Raw genomic sequence first — 12,856 nt, forward strand, 5'->3', positions numbered from 1 at the left:
TTACATTTAGGGGTACAATTTAAGTCAACAGAGTACAAGAGTTTGTTATGTACATAGAATAGATAAATTTGTATGAAATGTTAATTATAGGCATAAGAGGGCAATTCACTTTTTTTAACAACTTGATGTTGATGTGTATAGTATTTACTACCATTGGTAGTATGATTGATTTCATACCAAAGAGTTTGTATATACATAAAATAGATAGTTAATTGCTTTTATTGTTCAATCAAACAGTTAAACTTGATGATTCATTTTAACATATGTCATGATTTAGGGAACGAAATAGTAAATAGGGGACCAGTAAAAGACTATTTATTTTTAAATTTTTGCCTAGTGTAAGATTATAAAAATCAGTTTGGGGATCTCTGCTTTAATATAATTATTATTGTGTTTTGCCAAAATTAAATGTAAAAAGAAAAAAAATCATAATCTAAGAGTGTTAAGCTCATAAAGGTAAAGTATTTAAAAATTTATTATAGGAATTTTTAATGTCAGATAAATTTTAACAGGAGAAGAAAAATGGCCGCTGCTAATGGAGTGAGTTTAATTTTAATTTATTACAACTTTATGAGATTTTATGTGACATATGTTTAGGTGTAGATTTACTTTTAACACTAGATTTTTAAAAAGTTCCTATTATTTAGTTTTAAATAAAACAATTTCCATTTATATACTATTTAATATTGTATAAGTTTTAAACAAGAAAAACAATGAGTTTCTATTTAAAGTTACTTTGTATTTTTTTGAAAAAAACTCTGTCAGTAATATATAATTTTGTAGTTTTCACCACTTAAAAAACATTGCTACAACAAATTGATGTTTTATTGCCTTCATAAAACTGAATGATTAATTAGAAACAAATTATGGTTAGCCCCTTAAATTATACATGAAAATTTGATATTTTCTAAAGTAGGGAAATTTTTATGGCTTGTCATACTTTGAAGTTTTCTTAAGATTGTTTTTATTGGCTTGAAAGTTTAACAACCTCTTCTTTCACTTCAAAAAACATTTACAGACAATTTTGTGTTGTAGATAAACCACCATTTTTTCAATACGAAACCAAATCGCCAGAGTACAGTGTAGATTCAAACTCAGGAAGCCACTATTTAAAATAAGAGCTATTATGAAATATATAATAAATAAATCAATTAATTAATAATTAATAGGAAACCAAGTCGCCAGCCCACTCAATAGGATCAAACTCAGGCGGGGGTGTTGTTCCTTCACCCAAACCAGTGAACAAATCACCAGCAAACACCATAAAGAAAACATGGGGAAAGACAACAAGTAGCACCAATGGAAGCACTAACAGTATGAACAGAAGGAGTGGAAGTCACAACAGTATGAGCAGCTCAGATATGGAACAATTTAAACAAGATCTCAAAAATGTTTGTTTAGTTTTAATATTTTATTTAATTAAAGTAATAGTAGTATTAATTCAAATGATATGGAACAATTTAAACAAGATCTCAAAAGTGTTTGTTATGTTATTTTATTTTTTAGTGTACAATTTATTTAAAGTAATAATAGTATGAGCAGTTCAGATATGGTACAGTTTAAACAAGATATCAAAAATGTTTGTTTTAAATACATATTTTTTATAACTTATTTAAAATAAAAAAAGGGTAGATAAAATTTTCGTATTCAACAGTTTAAGATCTCAAAAACTTATGCTTTTTAGTTTTTTTCTAAATGTAGGATTAATGTTTGATCTTTAAAATGATATAAGTTGACTATATATATAATTTTTTTTAAATAATGAATTATGTGTTGTTCTCACATTCAAATAAATAAAAAAAGCTTCTTTCTATGGCCTTTCAATACTTTAATCTGCCAAAATATAGTGTATTAATAGTACTGAACTTTAGTTTATTCAATAACAATTTGTTTTTCATATAATATTTTTCTAAAAAGTTTTCACACAAATAACTTATAGTAACACCTGACAAACTTGTTTATTGCCTTTTCTTGCACCTGTTTAAACAGTTGCAAAAGAGAATGCTCAGTTTTAGAGTGTACTTTATACTTACTAAAAACACTACATGCTCAATCATAATCAATTTTCATCCTAGTTACCATGATATAAGTTTTAGTAAATCTAATGGTTGTAAGAACTATAACATTTGGATATTTGTTTATGTAGTATGGACAAATAAAGCGCGAAAAAAGTATTAAAACTGCTAGGTTATAAAAGCTTTAATCATGTCATTGTAAGCTTTGAGTTAAAAATAAATAACATTATAAAAATGTTATTGTATTAAATTTATTTAATAATTGTGGAAACTATGATTTTTTACATTTTGAATCTTCAAGTGTATGACTTTGAAAAGTTGCGTAAAAAAATTTTAGAACAGTTGGAACATTTATTTTTAAAAATGCTTCATTTATAACTGCTTTGAATTGGAAACAGTTGAAATTTATTTTAGAATTTTATTAGGTATAAATATTCTAATACAAACTTATTAACAGGAGATTCTTGCCGATGTAAAACAAATGATCAACCAAGCTAAAGACGAAATTATTGCAGGTAATATATACAAGATTAATAAAAGAGGATTATGATCATATTAACAAAATATAACTAAGTTTTAAATAGTTTTTTATATGGTATTTCCAAAACCTTAGAAAAATATTCTGTTTATTTATTTGTGGAAGCTTATTTCCTTGAAAAAAAGTTTAATTTTAGAGAATTACCAATAATTAAACAAATTTAATTTAAAATTATTATTTAAGCAGGCTTGCCAAAAAACTTGGAAACCTGGAGCAACGTAGAAAAACCTGGAATTGTGAACAAAAATCCCTAAAAAACCTGGAATTTTAAACAACTTTTTCATTTTAAGTAGTAAAGTTACAATTTGACGCGAAAAATCTTTGATTTCGATAAAAATTTTTCGTCATCATCAAAATTTTTTTTATTAAAAAAAAACATTTAAAGAAGCTTTTAGATATTTTTTCAATGTCGTTATACTATTTAACACAGTTTTTTACCTTAAATATAACTTTTAACTAAAAAAAGATCCAAAAATATGTACTTAAAAAAACCTAGGGGAAATTTGCCAAAAACATTTGGAAACCCTGTATTTAAGGCTACTTACTCAACTTTATTATTTTAATTCTTACTACTTATAATTTTTTCTAACAACATTTATTCAGCCATCCAAGCATCCAAGTAAATTGAAGACCAGTATATGATGTCACACAGAAAAGTTGGTGATTTACTATTATGACGTCACATCATTCCTACGAATTCACATTCTACTTTGAAGACTTTTGCCTTCAAAATTTTCTATACAGTTTAGAATCGATAATAATATTTATTTTGTTTTAGTAAAAAAAAATATCATGTAAGTTATAAGCAATATCGTTTCTTTTTAATAAAAGTAGTTTTAAAGTCTACCTTAAAAGTTTTCTATATATTTTTTACAAATCGTTAAATAAGGTTTTGAAATAAAAAAAAATATCATGTAAGTTCTAAGCAAAAAAGAAGTTTTCTAAACAGACAGGTATTTGAAATATTGAAGTTTTTATTGCAAAAGTATTTCTATTTTATAGTTAGTTTTTATAATGTGTATATACATTTTTTTTGAAATACTCTCAGAATCGTGATTTAATATTTTTATTTCCATCAAGTCTTTTATATAAGTTATATGTTTTTTTGGGGATCAAGTTTAAATTATTTGAAAGCAAGTGAAAAAGTATTTTTTATAAAAGTTGCAGTTAATGTAAAATCTGGTGTCTGAGATTAAAATAGTTAAAAAAAGCCGTTATCAATAAGTAACAAATATTGAAAAATTTAGTAGCTGCTTTAATAAAAATAAACAAATATAGAACTTGCCTCTTAAATTATAAACTATTTGACAAGATTCCATTCTTAAAGTTCACGTTTTATATTTTAGTACATCTTTTTCTGAAAAGTACAAACTATTTTCCTGACTTTTTTATATGAATCGTGTTTTATATCATTTTGCTTGAAATATATTTTACAATACTAACAAAAAAAATTATCAAAATATTTCTTGTTTTTTATTAAAAAAACCTAGATCCAATAACTTCAAAGGTAGTGAAACTAAATTTTTACAAGATAAATTTTCTATGTTTAGCTTAATAACTTAGACTAGCATTAAAAAACTAAACTAATTATATATTATTTTGCTTTTATATGCTTTTAATAATTTTAAAATAAAAACTAATAAATAAAAACAAAGGCACTGTCTCCTTTATCCTTTGTTATTTTTTAACAATATTTTCTACTAATTATAGTTCTTTTTATTTCCAAAACTTTTACATTTTCTATGTTAACTTGTTTTTTTTACCAAGTTTTGTGTGTGTTTGTTTCAAGAAAGTTTTTGTGTTTTGGATGGTTTCGTCTTTTTAATAAACATTAAAACAAATTTAATATTACACTTTTAGTTGATTACTTTTGTTTCCAAGCTTATTGATAAAATTAATTGTTTTTACAAAAGGTTATAATTTACACACGGCTAGTCTAAACATTATACCCTTGATAGAAATTGAAAAATCTATGAACCCCTCCAACAAGATTTCTCAAAAAATCACCCTTAAATGCACCTAAGACTTTTTTTGCTCTTCTTCATCAACTCCAGAATATCTAGTGTAAGTTTAAAATTATGGCCTCATGGCGTGTTGCAGCTTAAGTTGTTGCCATGATTTATCGTTTTCGTTTGCATTTAAATTACATGATAAATCACAAAAATGCCCGAAATTATTGTAGGTATGGGCCCACTTTTTGGAATCTTGCTTTAAAGCTGTGTTTGCTAAGTGTTCTTGTATGTAAATGACCTATAGTTTATTTCATCATTCGTAAGAAGATATAGATAATGGAATATTTACTTAAGAAATAAAATACACTATATTAATTTATAAAATATACTTAATTGAATTAATAATAATTTTATCAAAAAATAGTTGAAGAGTTTTTTTATTATTTATACTTAGTACATAAGTTTATTATGCTTAACAGCATATTGTAGCATTAAATCTTGTTACAAAAAATTAATTTAGAAGAATTGGGCATCTAATGATCCTTAAAATTGCTTAAACTATTTTATATTTTTGATAATTTTAAACTATTATAAGGTATCTAAAAATGTATAATGTGGATCAGGGTTTCCAAAAGTGGGCGGTACCGTCCCTCTGGGGGCAGTTTTTTGATGGGGGGAAATAATTAGTAAAGGGGACGATTTTGAAACTTACACTAGATGTTTTTGAGTTGCAGATGAAGAGCAAAAAAAATGCTTTAGGTGTATTAAATGTTAGTATTGTTGGAGGGGGCAATAGCCTTTTTTATTTCTTCAAAAGAGGGCAGTAGTAAAAAAAAGTTTGGGAAACCCTGCTGTAGATACACGTTTAACAATAATTTTTAGTATAGAAACGAAGAACCGAAAATTTTTATACGTTTTACATTTATATTTTTTTAAACAAATTACATTTTTAAAACTTAAGAAAATTTTTGAGTGAACATTTTTGTTTAAAATTTGTTAAACTCCTGATTTTAAACTATGTTACTAGAAACAACTACCAAGGTTTGTTTTAATATTAAAACTGTATCAACTGAACACATTGTAAAAAATAAACGTTTTTGTAAGTAGAATAATATCACGATATTAAATTCCTTTATCTTTACTCTGCTGCACGAAAATACTCTGCTGAGTACTTTATTTTTTGACCTAGCCATATTTTTTTTTTATTATAATCAAAAAGAAGCATCCAGTTACTTTGTATTTTCTTGGTCTTTTTTTTAAGAAGACTTTTTTAAGGTATTTTATGATCCTTTTTGATGAAACCCAATAAATCTTTAATAACTAGTAATTTATTTTGATAAATAATATGAAAACAAATTCTAATTAGTCTTTTTCACCCTGCTTCGATTTAACTCTCCGCAAAAATTTCTATCAAACAATTCATCGGCAGAGCCAAAGCCTTTGCTTTCATGCATCTTAAGTTTTGATCTTACCATTTCGATTATCAGACTACAAGCCTTCAGTAGACCCGGGTTTCGTTCTTATTAAAACTAGCTGACGAGTTTCAACAAAATCAATTCCCGAATCTCAGTATACAGAAAGCTTGTTAATGGTGAAAGCTTATATAAAAATGTGATACATATAGATGTTGTAGTGCGCACTAAAGACTAAAATCAAATGATTGTTAAGGTTTCATATAAAAGTTAAGAAATGCAATGTTGTCTAAACTTAAAATATGAAGTTAACTTATTGGTATGAATCAATTTTAGAAAAAAAAAACAGTTCTTCTAACCATTTATAACAAAATTAAGTCCATTAGGAAATAAGTTATTAATAAAAAACACAGCGTGATTATTTTTAGATCGACATTAGAATAAGTCTTAGACTTAAAAAAATCATAGTTGTCATAACTTTTTGAGTTAACTACTAACTTTTTTTATGTTTGCAACTTAAATAGTAAACACTACAGAGTTGTTTTCAAAATTAGTACAAGTGAGTTTTATCTTTCTAACATTGTTTACTATTATTAATCTTCTTATAAAATTTTTCTTGAAATTTGTCGATTTTAAGTTGTTTGAAAATTTTTACCATATGATGAAGATTTGAATATTTAAAATTGTATGCAGCTATTTGTAACCAAGTTGGTAGATAAAACTTAAGAAAAAAATACTAAACAATTAACTTTGACTAATTTTTTTCTAATTATTCTTTTTGATTATATATTCAATGAAATGATCTGAAAAAAAAGATAAAAAGATAATTTTAATTTATCTTAGCAGTAATTATAGCTGTGCTTTTTTTAATTAAAGTTTTAGACATCAAAAACTACTTAATCAATGTATGATAAGCATATACAATTTATCTTTACTTTTTATAAAACAATACTGAAGTAAATTATTTACTTCAAGTGATTTTATATTTTTTAAAAACGGTTTAGATTGAAAAGTTGATACTTGTTGTTAAATCTTAGTTTATTGTCGTTTTTCTTTTGACATTTACAATCATATCTAGATTAATTTGCTTACTTCTACAAAGTTTGAAAACCACTATAGAAAATACTTTAAAAATTAAAAAGTTAATTCGTTTATTAAGTAAACTTATCCTTATACATATTACATTGTAAGAAAACATACTAATGTCTGATTTCTTTGAATTGTTTTAGTTTTGTAAAACAGTAAACTAACCTGTTTTTGTGCTACTAATTTATAACATCTTAACACCTACTGTTTAAGATAAAATGAATTATCAAATAACAAAACAAGCTTGAAAAAATTGTTTAGTGTACCAAATATATTTTTAAGTTTTAAATTTAAAAGAAATAAACTCTGTGAATTTATATGTACATTGTAAACTTATTATAAGTATTTTTTTTTTGTAACTACAACTTTATATTTGTTTTATATTACTACAAAACTATAGCAATGATTTATAAAAGTTTGTTAGTTACAACTAAAGTTAGTAAGACTAGTTTTAACTACTTATTTATAGACTTTTGCAAGTTAAAATAAACTTTATTGAAGTTTTTTTCAGACTTATACTTACCTTGTGAAAGTTTTTTTTAATTTCCTGTTTATTGTAACAAATTTACAAGTATAAGCCATTATCTGAAATTGCCTGAGGAAATTAGTTTGATTAAACCAAAACCTGGACAAGACGTTTAAAGGTATCCAAGAGGTGTGCAACTAACCGAAAGGATTTTATTGCGCACAAGGTCTTAGAACCATTTATTTTAAGCGTTTTTTTTTTTGAATTCGATACAAAAGTATAAAACAAATGTATTAAAAAAAAAAACATCTTTTCTGCGCAGAATTGTCAAAATAATAGTTTCCCATTTTTGTTCAAAGTTACTAGGTTTTGCTAGAGTAGCGTTTTGCATAAAAAAATTAAAAATTAATATTGCTTAACATATTTTTAATTAAGCTTTACTAAATTATGCTACAGAGTTTAACTTAACTTTTTGTTTAAGATTTAAATTTTATTGATAAATTCATTTTATTTATTTTCTGTAACTTAGCAGGATTCATCTAAGCATGTTTGCAAAGCTACTAACAACTAAATTAGCATCAATACTAGACAAACTAGTTAAGATGTTTTTAGAAGGAAGTTCTACAACTGTTTCAATGTTAACAATTTAAGCTTATTCATTTAAGTTTTTGAAAAATTAAACAAGTCTCTTTCATAAACTAAAACAGTTGTTTTACGACTGATTTTGAAAGCATATAATTAAACTTAAGATATGTATAAATATGAGATTTTTACTTTATACCTTTAGATGAATAACTCTTATTAATTTTTCAAATGTTTTTACTATAGCACCTTGCTCAAGCACTTCTGTATACTAAGTTAAAAACTTGATTTACCTTTTGCTTTTGTTTGTTTTCATTAATACTTAAGGTTTACTTTTAAAGTATTAATATTTGTTTACTTTCTTTTGTAGTTATAGCTTATTTTAAAATGTTTTATGCTGTAGGAAAACCTTTTTTGGTTTAGCAGTAAACTTTTAACTTCTAAAAGTTATAACAAAACCAAGAACTACAAATAGTTTTAAGTAAAAATAAAACTGATTATATACTCAGCTCAATGTATTTTTATTGTTAAAAGTTTATGTTATTTTATATTATAGTTAAATATTTAAAATGATGAGTTAATTGTTTGGTAATAATGAACCTAGCAAAGCAAGTTTACTAGAATATATAATAATAAGTTTTCCCAGAACTCTTTGTTTAACAAATTAGTTTAATTGATAAAGAGTACTGCGAAAATTTGTTGTTGTTTTTGACTTAAAAAGTTACATCATTTCTTTAACTTTTAAGTTGTAAGAGTAACTTGAAAATTAAAGAGGTAAATGTAGCAAATTTTTATTTTGTAAAATGTTAATGTTTTAAATACTATTTAGAGTTCTTTTCTTAATTTTCAAGATAGAAAACAGAGACATTTGCCTAAACTACAAACTCAAATTTAATTTTATTTTCTTTAAGATCAAGTTTAAATAAATATATATACTCTTATACATTAGTCTGCTGTTAGACTTTAGAAATATAGCTTGCAGCAGAAAACTCTTAAGAAAAAATAAATTATATCACCACTTTTTAACGTATGTTTTAGCATTTTTTTTAGCGTTTGGTTTGACCAATGAAGCAGTTTTTTAAAATATGCTTTTTTAGTAAGTCTAAACAAAATTTAGACAAAACTTGTTTGTTGATTTTGGTTGTGATGTGCAAACAATCTAGTTCTACATAAAAAGGTCTACATAATGAATATTTTTCCTACCCTATATATTCTTAACAGTACCTGTAATAAATAATTTTATAAAAAAGCATATACGAAAAAGATAACTTTTTGTCACAATTATTAAATGTGTTTGTAACTAAGTAGTAACAAATTTTGAAAGGACTACAAATCAGTTGAAACCATTTAAAGAGTACTTTCAACATGACTTCTTCAATACTAAGTAATTTTAATAACTGTAGTAACTCTAAAAGTCAATCGTTTTTAAAGGAGACAGAATTGTAAAAAACATGTAAACTTTTTGTTTTTGTAAAAGTTTATTTTGTTAACAACCAGTTAGTAGCACCACAAAATTTTTTAAAATTAGTTCTAATCAAACATTTTAACATTTTAAAAACAATTTTGACAGCTATATATCTTCAGTCTATAAAACCTTTTCTACAACTTTTATAATTTTTAAATAGTAAATTTTATTTAATGTGTATTAAAAAAATGAACTTCAATTTAAAATACGTTTTTAGTTGTTGATATAAGAGTTTTCTGACACACAACCTGTAAAGACACACTTTAATTCTAACGGTTACAGCTTTGTTTAGACAATACACCTGAAAATTTGTAAGTAAAACTTTAATTTTATAATTAGAAGTTTTGTTAATTATGAAACTTTGAAAGTAAAAAAACGAAATATAATAATTTAAAGTAAAAGTAAATCATTAAATTCTCATATCTAACTTGACTAGGTATAAGTTGTTTAATTGACAGAGTGTTGAACTGTTTTGAAAAACTTAACTAACTCAAACAATTATCTCCAAAAAATGACAAAAGCTTAGAGTACTGATATAAAAACTTTATAAAAGAATTTAAATAAATGATAACTGTTACCAAAGTGGTATTTCCTTCATATATTACAAAGTGTTGTGCCAGCTTAAAAAGGTTTGAAATCCTGTCTAAAGTATTTCGTTTAAAAGCATAAATTTCTACTTATTTTTATTTAGATAACAGCTATCATTTATTTTAATTCTTTCTAAAATTTTCTTTTTCAATACTCAAGGTATTAGTCTTTTTTTTGAGATAATCGTTTGACTTAGCTTCATTTACATCATTTAAAGTAAAATAAAAATAGTAAAAGCTTTTTATTTGATACGATTTAAAGCTAAGTTAAATGAAAATATTCGTTATTTATGGTAGAAGTCAGCTTAAAAAGTTTAATGTAAACTTTTTTCAGAAATATGTCAAGTTTTAAAACAATCTCATTTAAATTTTTCAGCATGAATAAAAAGTTAAAACAAAATAGTATTTTTAAACTAAGTAATTCTAAGTATTGTTAAAATACAATAGATAAATGCTATATGAAGATCAAAAAAAGACTTTAAATCTGTGTTGGTAGATTAAGTTGACAGTTTAGACTTTACACATAGTAAAGTAACTGAGTTTCTTTTTCTAGGGCAGATTTTACAAATGAAATTTTAGGAAACATAATTGGGAAACCCCAAAGTTTTTGAGTTAGAATAGTTTACTAAAAAGTTGGTTAAAAACTTGTAAATGAGACTATTTTTATTTTTTAGTACTTCTGTTTTTGAAAAGTCTTATATTTTTATATTAAAACACGTACGTTTATTGGTATGTATTAAAATATAAATATCATGTTTCACATTTGCAATTGTTACAAAACAACTTTATATGGTTTAGAAATTCTATTTTTTTCATAACGCAAACGGAGTAAAAAAGATATTCCTCAAACAAATACTTAAGTTTCTAATTAGTCTGCGAGCTCTTAGACTATCTCGACTTTTCACAGTCTGAAGTTTTTAGCTTAATTGTAAAAAATAAATCTTTTTTTTTGTAATGAGCACACTTTAAGTTTTGTATTAAAGTTTTCATAGCTTGTTTATTTATCAGTAATCAAAACTTTAATATTAGTTGTAATTCTTAAGATAGTTGTACATTTCAGTTTTTTATATTTACAAATTTTAAGCTTTTTATTACTCTCAAAGTTTTTAGTTTTTTTCAAGTCGTTTCAAGTCAAAATTAAACTTTAATTACTTTTGTCCTGGGCAAAACGTTAAAAGGCATCCGTGGTATGCGACTCGTTCTTCGTGCATATTTTGGGACCATATTTTCAGCGCTTTTTTTTTGTCGTTTAATAAACTATATGAAATTAAAAAAAAGAGAACAGTCGTTGCAAATACAATAAACTATAACTGTTTGGTACATCTGAACACTTTTGAAGTACGTTAAAAGTAACAATAAAAAGTTCAGTTTAACGTTTTTATCAACAGTTAAATATGTCTAATATTCAAAAAAGCCGCAATATTGTTACTTCTTTAAAAACAACAGCGACCCGCAAAAAACGGTTTCAAGTAAAAATTCTCCGTTTAATAAAAGCTGCCGTCGCCTGGTATAAAAACTGTTAAACATAATCAAGCTGAGTTTTTTCATCTAAACTTTTTGAAAACTACCTTTTTTATTGTACTTTACTATTTAAATCAATACCTTTAGTAAGCCAGTATTTGTTTTAACCAAAACGTTGGCCATATCAATAACCATACAGATAAAAACAAATAATAAAACTTTCGCTGCACGCAGAAAACATAGTTTTTTATGTATTATTAGACATAAACAAAACAGTTAAGTTTTATCTCTCAGTGACATTTTATTGATCTGTAGTAGATTGTTTTCGTATACTATACATAAAGTTGGTTTGCTGAAAATTACATCGCGGGCCGCAGTTTGATAAACTCTGATTTTTTTTTAAATTTTTGTTTAGAAAGTTTTATAACAAAATTTTTATAAAGGGTCTCTATAAAGTTTTACTGCAGTTTGGGCCAAAATTATTAGGAGTTAGAAGTTGTTGCTATTTAGTTTTGATGTATGGAACAAAACAATTTAAATACAACTCTGTGATATAACCCTTCTATTTTAATAGCTACATTTAACAAACCAGTAGTTATTTCAACTAAAACGTTTTTTATGTCAACAAAAACTTTTGATCTAAGTTAAAATTTGTTGCATACAGCAAAGATTAAGTTTGCAAAAAGAGAAAAAATATAAAAACAATTGAAATTTACGAGTCTTTTATTCAATGCCCAAAACTTTATTTACTATGTGCTTCAGTATACGAGTGTAGAACTCGTTTAAAATTTAAAGTTGTGAATTGAAAAACCATAACATATATTATGGTAATCATTTGAAATTATTCGTATTAATTGAATAAAATCGTTCAATTTATTAAGGTGACGTCACTAAATAGTTTTCCTGCACTTTTGGCTTAAAAAGTGTGATTTTAGGCAAACTAGCTGATATTCGAAACAAAATCTTTCACTGAAAACTTTAAACCAAAGACCAGCCAACTACGGCTAACGCGGTGCATTTCAAGCAAAGTATAAAAGTAACTACTGTCCAAAACAGGGGTCGGCGGCATTTTATAATTTGCAAAATTTTCTATAAGAAGTTGCTGCTTGCGCAAAATGTTACTTATTTAAAAAACAAAAATGACTCGCGGACAACTTTTCAAGTAAATATCCTACGTTTTATAAAGGCTGCCCAACCCTGGTATAAAATCTGTTATATATAATCAAGCTGAGTTTATTGTTTTAAACTCTTTGAAAACTAACGTTTTTATTTTACCTTTCTGTTTAAATGAA

At 25.0% G+C, this 12,856-nt stretch overlaps 1 protein-coding gene across 1 annotated transcript in view; it reads left to right on the forward strand.

Moving 5' to 3' along the window:
• Positions 1–4,116, forward strand: part of LOC145838156 (uncharacterized) — a 33,556-nt gene extending 29,440 nt beyond the window's left edge. The window contains exons 10-13 of the mRNA XM_082945708.1: positions 513–540; positions 1,170–1,391; positions 2,473–2,530; positions 3,157–4,116. Of these exons, the coding sequence (XP_082801834.1) occupies positions 513–540; positions 1,170–1,391; positions 2,473–2,530; positions 3,157–3,176 (328 nt within the window). The 3' untranslated portion in view covers positions 3,177–4,116. The remainder of the gene's footprint in view (positions 1–512; positions 541–1,169; positions 1,392–2,472; positions 2,531–3,156) is intronic.
• Positions 4,117–12,856: the final 8,740 nt, after the last annotated feature.

Source organism: Thalia democratica, chromosome 6, assembly GCF_965202585.1.
Source record: "Thalia democratica chromosome 6, ktThaDemo2.hap1.1, whole genome shotgun sequence".
NCBI classification, from domain to species: Eukaryota; Metazoa; Chordata; class Thaliacea; order Salpida; family Salpidae; genus Thalia; species Thalia democratica.